General features: G+C 37.7%; 1 protein-coding gene across 1 annotated transcript; it reads left to right on the top strand.

Annotated features, from left to right (window-relative positions):
- Nucleotides 1-873: 873 nt before the first annotated feature.
- Nucleotides 874-2433, top strand: LOC140828503 (F-box protein At3g12350-like). The gene is made up of 2 exons (XM_073191444.1): nt 874-1800; nt 1923-2433. Exons 1-2 carry the CDS (start codon nt 925-927, stop codon nt 2382-2384), a joined length of 1338 nt encoding a protein of 445 aa, XP_073047545.1. The 5' UTR covers nt 874-924; the 3' UTR covers nt 2385-2433.
- The last annotated feature ends 4288 nt before the right edge of the window (nt 2434-6721 follow it).

Raw genomic sequence — 6721 nt, 5'->3', positions numbered from 1 at the left:
CTCATAAGACTGTCTCACACAAGTTTTGCCTTCATCAAAAGTATAATCGTAAATTTATTCAATAAACTTAAATTATTATAAACTAAAATATAATTGACGGGCATAGAACAATTTTTAATATACATGCTTATATAATAATATCTCGATTATATTATGTTTCAATAATGGAATAACAGATAATTCGAGTTTAAAATATTTGTAAGTTCTTGCTGTACACGGTTCTTGGGGACTAGGTTTGATTCCGTGGAACAGTTCGTTCTTTAGGCATGAACAATTATTAAAATATTTCAACTTGCATCCATCGAATTTTTTAGTAAAAAAGTCGAAGCTGGTAAAAAAAAAGTTATGTTAACAATAATGGAATCAATTCTATTTTCATTTGGAGTACACTTCGCCTTGTAAACGATCGATTAATGTATGAATTATACATGAGGAAATGGTGGTTTCTCGCTGAATCCTCAAATACTTAACGTCTATTTTTTTTTAAGCTATGATAAATTCCAAATAGAGGGATATCAAGGATTAGCTACTTTCCCCTGTCAACATTTGTGAACCTTTAATTTAACATAATAACAAATAGATAATATATATCAATTCAAAATATTTTCAGTCATCTATTTGAGGAGTTTTCAAATAAAACAATTTTTATGCAAAATAAACTAATATTGTATAAAAAATTATGCAAGTTGATTGAATTCCATGGTAAGAAAATGTCAAGCAGGAAGTGGTAAAGTCTCAAATTAAACCAGCTGTATTTGAGAAATGTTTACTTCACTTGCAAGAAATTTTTCTTGGCAATTATATTATTCTGTCACCAAACTTGATCCCCACGTAGTAAGACTGCAAGTTGTTCTTGAGTATATATATATAAACTCTGTGGTTGAAAATCAAAGCTAGCAGAAAAAGAAGAAGTTTGTCTAAAAAATGGAATTAATTCTTCCATTTTCATTCAACGATTTCCCGGAGGATGTGCAGATTCGAATCCTCTCATTTCTCAACCCATGGGAGCTAGAGTTGTTTGCACGCACCTCCACAAGATTCCTAGCTCTCTGCCGTGACGACGAGCGGCTTTGGTTTCTCAAGTGCAGACGCCGGTGGGGCTCCCAAACCCAAATCCAGAATTGGGGTGGCCGAAAGATTTCATACAGACACCTCTACCACTTGCTTGAAAAGTACGAGAACCTTATAGGATTTTGGCACTTGGATGATTACATGACAATATCCCAATCGTTATCTCCATCTCTAGTATGCTTCGAATGGGGTTCTTTTTATATCACCGGATACATGATTTCGCCGTCCAAATGTGGAGGATACGGCGTGACAAAGAAACCCTTCTTGTGGATCACCGCTACGTCTAACGGGAAAGGGCTAAATTATTTAGACACCAGTGGGAGTGTTTCGTTAACAGAGAAGGATATGTCGAGGCTAGATTCTGAGAAACTGCGCAGTGAACTGATTCTCGTGGATACTGAATTGTCTGTCGGTAGCTATTTTTACTTGTCCGTGTGGGAGAATCCTCAATTTTTCGAGTTCAGGAAGCGATTGAGCACTCGGAATGGACGGGAGGAGTACGAGAGTGTTTACAAATCTCCTCCTGATGGATTGATGACACAGATTTACGAGACACTAGGAAGCAAGCTTAGTGTCACTGGTGGCAAGAAATCGAAAAGGGAGAGGACGGGGGAAAGGCAAAGGGAGAGAGAGAAGTGGAGGCGCGTGCTCCTATGGGACTCGAAACAATTTCAGAAATTAACAGAATACTCTCCCGCTCCTTCTCGACCGTTGCAAGGACTTTGGAAGGTAACTTTGACACTCAATAGTCTCCTCCTCTTTTACATTTCCCATTAGCATCAAAACTTGATTTGAGCACCATTTTGGTGGAGGTTAATGTTTTAATGCTTTGTATTTGCTTTTTGTTGTAGGGTATATGCCCTGACAGAAGCTTGAATTTGTATCTTGTGTCCTATCGCGAGGAGTGGGGCTTGTTTTATTGCAAAAAGGTTGACGGCTCCTGCACACTCGATACTTACCGTGACACAGTATTTACGGCTTCATGTTCAGCTTCCATTCAATATCCGTTTTCTACGGAGGAGGAATCGACGTACAATACTCGTGTTCATGTTCGACCTCGTGTGGAAGCTAATCAAGCTGGACAGAATCATGCAACAATATCTTCCGACCACCACAATGTGTTGCGAATATTTTACGCGCATTCAGGTTATAACCCATATCCCTCATCTTCATCTGGAAATTCTGATGATATCGACGGGAGGATTTGGCTCTACGCAGATGGGACATTTGGATTTGGATTTCTTCGAGATGATTGCATAGTTGATATGAGGCCTGTGATAGAAAATGGCCGCCTTCTTGATACAATGGTGTAAAAGTTTGGAGACCAAATTGTAAAATCTGTTGAGAATTTATTTCGAATATAAATAATTTGTGAATAAACTCCGAGAAACGTTTGCAACGTTTTCTTTTAAGAAATGTTTTCTCACTCGCTTTAGTCACGGGAATATGAAAAATCTCTTTCAAGATACAATAGAGGTATTTTGTATTTGTAGGTTACTAAATCAAATGAGAATCCAACAAAAACAATATAATTTCTTGATCTAATGATGATATATATATATATATATATATATATATATATATATAAACGAAAATTCGATTCAGAGTTGCCTTACCCCGTAATTTTCGCTAGAAAAACATTGTTCGCTATCGACAAATTAAATAATTATGAAATTGTTCTAACAAAATCCCCTACCATGTTCTTCAACAATAAAAAAGATTCAAAGCGAAGTGAAAATAATTCGACTTTAAAAATTCTTGGCTAACAATCGAGTTTTTGTGTAAGGGCCCGTATTTCGTACTCGAAATTTTGCGGAATTATTTAATTTTTTTTCTCTTTGGATAAATAGCATGCATTATTCATAAAATAAACTGGTAATAGATTTAACTTTAAAATAACAGCGGGAGTAAATATTGTGTTTCAAAACGACCACTTAAAAATAATTCAACATAATAAAACTGAGTTTGAACATAAAAAGATGAATAAACTGAAACATGAGGTCATCGGGTTCCTAGTACTACTGACCCAAGCTAGCTCACTGGTCCCCGCCCTCGGCCTTGACCTCAGCAGTACCTACAACAATCAAGTCTAGTGAGTCTAAAGACTCAGCATGCATATATCGTGAATAACAAGTAAATATATCATAATATTTCGTGTAATCGTAAAAATATCGGATCGTAAAGCGTAAGGTGAAAATCGTGTCATGAGTAATTATAAATACGTGCATATCTCAAAATCATATGTTGGAAATTTTCAGGTTCGCAATCTTGATTTTGATGATAACAAAACTTTTAAATTGTGTTACTAATGATCTACCTTAGTTGTGCAGCATCTAGGATCACCTACGAGTTGTTTACATCGCAAAACTGAAGATCCAACTGATCGCTCAAAATGAATCAGTTCAACTGGCTACGTCATTTGAGCAGTACAGCTGATTGACCAGTTGATAGGTAATTCAGTAAGAAAACCTCAGAAACCTGGCCAGCCGAAAGAGTGTTCAACTGATGAAGAAACCCAGCTGATCAGTCCAACTGAACGAGTGTGAAATCAGTTCCACTGACGAGTCAACTGATTTCTCCAGCCCAACTGAAAGATCAGTTCAAACTGATCAGTTCGAAGCATCAGTTAGAATCCTTCAGTTATGGACGATGATAGATTCCTTCGAGTGGATTCCAGCTGTGCGAGAAGGTACAAAGCCATTGTCCAGTCAAAAAACAATAATGGACGTTGTACCAGAGCATTAAAGACAAAATGCTTCAGATGGACAGTCAAAAAGATGAGACACATAGTCCAAGAAGACGATTCAAATGCAACAGATACAATTAATGAGTCTCACTGTACGATCAGCCTCTTTCAGCTATATAAAGAAAAGATCAGTGAAGACTCAACATATATAGTGGTGAGACATTCTTGAGAGTGAAAAGAAAAACATAGAAGGGCACTCTCAGTTGCAAATTAGCTTATCGAAGCATTTAAGCCCAGAGGGAATTATTCATCGTGATATCTGATTAGTTTAGAAGCTTTTTATCCCTCAGTGTGTGAGAACGTTTCTGTTCAGTTCTCACACGCATTCACTCTCAAAACCACCCAAATAAAGTCTTGCACAAAAACGTTAAACTTGTGTATGTAGTCTTTTTCACATAGACGTTAAATAAGTGTTGACTGAAAGTGTTGTTTTCAGTCGTAGCTAGGAGTTCAGTTTAGGAAGTAGATAAGTCCTAGCTGAGTGGGCTTGTACATGTAGTTGTATAAATCAAAGTCTTCTAGTGTATCCTATCCGTGAAGATAGAAGGGGTGACGTAGGAGCAGTTGAAGTCTCCGAAAATCCATAAAAATATCTTGTGTATTTAACTGATTAGCTATCGCTTTAAAATTGTTTTGATTAGTTAGAGTGTTCGTGTATTCAGTTGTTACCATAACTGAAATACAAGAATGCAAAAACTAATATGTGTTCTTTCAGTTAGTCCGTTTACACAAGTTAAAATATTTTCTCACATTTCAGTTTTTTTTACAAAGGATTACTTCGAGTTTCTTCCGCTTGGTTTAAAACCAAACTCGATTTAATTCATCAGTGTTAATATTCTTAGAACACGAGCTATTGAAGCTCATTGAAGGTTGTTGTGTGCGAAATTCCTTCGAAGGCGCTAACACACATGATCCATCATCATACGTAAAAGATTTGCTCGATAGAGCCATGTCATAAAATATCATACTGAGATTTTTTTGGTAGAGATAATGTTTCAACTCAAGTGGCCCGTAACATAACATGAACGCCTGATCAGATTAAACCACAGTATACTGGGCTATATATATCACCACTGCCCTTGGACTGGATGTCTGTAACCATACATAAACATAAACCGGTCGTAAGTCACCAGGTGGAGATCCCATAAGCGTGAGGTGGCCACAAGACATATCATATATCTCAAAATAAAAATTTTATATTTTATTCACGTAATATAATTATAACCCTGCTTTTACCGAATCAGTTGGATCATTCCGAGGCTTGCTGCGACCTAATTCTAACATGAGACACATGCAAATATTTTTATCTTGAGAACAACTTCGTAATCGAACCAAAACGGGGTCAATTAGACCAACAACTTAATTTCTAACCATGACTCCGTACCACCCCGAACCAACATCGAACCATCGTTTAGTCATGATTAAAATACACCTAACACGATGAAATATTATTCATAAGGACTGTAATACAAGAAAATAATGAATGGAGGCCAAAATTGTAAAACGCTCTTTCGAGAGTCACTTTGGCACATTGCACCGTAAATTCTCGTACGACCTCTAAACTTAACCAAATCACGAACGGACAAAAACATGACCTTCCTAACTCGTACTGTCCAGTCCAATTCCATAGGCTAAAAGCCAACCAAGAACTCAAACGAGACCTCTGAACCGAAGCCATGATGTTGTCGTAACACAGTGGCAGCAGATGTGTTTGTTTGATCATTTTATGAAACCAATGGCCATTGTGGCTTGAACCACCGACCAAAGTTTCTTACCAACATCATAAGGCATGGCTTGAACTATGGCTAAGGGCCATAGGCCAAACACAATTCAAGCAAATCCCTAGAAAAACACAAAGTTCAAACCGAGAACACCTAAAAATTCTGTACTGTGATGTCTCGAATTGTCTGCTGTCTTGCATCGTTCCAATGGCCATATAATCGACCAAGGCTCGATCTAGACATAATGAAGTGTTGTATGAACCATGGCTATGGGCTAGAAGCCAACCACAATCCATCCAACACCAAGAAGCCGAAGCTTCACTCACCCTCACCAGAACAAGAAAACCGAGGGGTACTTGTATGGTTCTTTAAAAATTTCGATGTACTCGTGAACAAAGCCTTGAAAGGCTGTCTTGGTCACGTCCTAGACATGCTAAGGGAGGGTTCTAACCATAGTTACAGGCCTTGGACCAAACATGATTCGAACGCTCACCTTAGACAACCATCGAAAATCGAGACTCAAACTTGCAACTATGGGGAAGTTGTTGTCAAGTCTTTATCTCAAGTGCATGGGCTTGAACCAATGAACCAAAATGACTCTAACTCACTCTAGTACATGCCTAGATGCAGCCTTGAGCGCCTAGAACTGACCAACTCCCTGCAACCAACAAAAACAATCCAACCGTGAAGCATAAAGCCAAGGCCGAGAAGGGACTGTGCAAAATTTTACAAGTAGTTGTAATTTTCGGTTTTGTGCTTCTTAAATCATGAACAAATAATGTTTTAAAATATCTATAGGCCTTGATTGAAGAGAAATGAACAATACAAACATGCCTGAAAATCAATTTTTGAACAAAACAAAGTAATACGACGAACACGGCATGGCGGAGACAAAGTTGTATTTTCTTTTCTCTCTTATTCCCTTGCTGCTACACACAATTCTAGCTGCTGTTATTCTCTGAAATTTTCGAATGAGAGGGTGGAGAGGATGCTAAGGAGTGAAGGGGAAGGTTACAAATTAAATGGGTCAAGAATGCATCTAGATGGAAGTTTCATATGAGGGGTTGAATGGCAATAGGAAATGATTCCTTTCCCTCTCTAGTTGCACGAAATGGAGGGATTTGGGGGGTGTGATGGCCGAAATTTGATGCCTAGATGCAAGATAAAATATTTCTTAAATCTT

Source organism: Primulina eburnea, chromosome 3 (assembly GCF_022965805.1).
Source record: "Primulina eburnea isolate SZY01 chromosome 3, ASM2296580v1, whole genome shotgun sequence".
NCBI lineage: Eukaryota > Viridiplantae > Streptophyta > Magnoliopsida > Lamiales > Gesneriaceae > Primulina > Primulina eburnea.
Note: the sequence above shows the minus strand (reverse complement) of the source record. Positions and strands in the feature narration are given on the sequence as shown.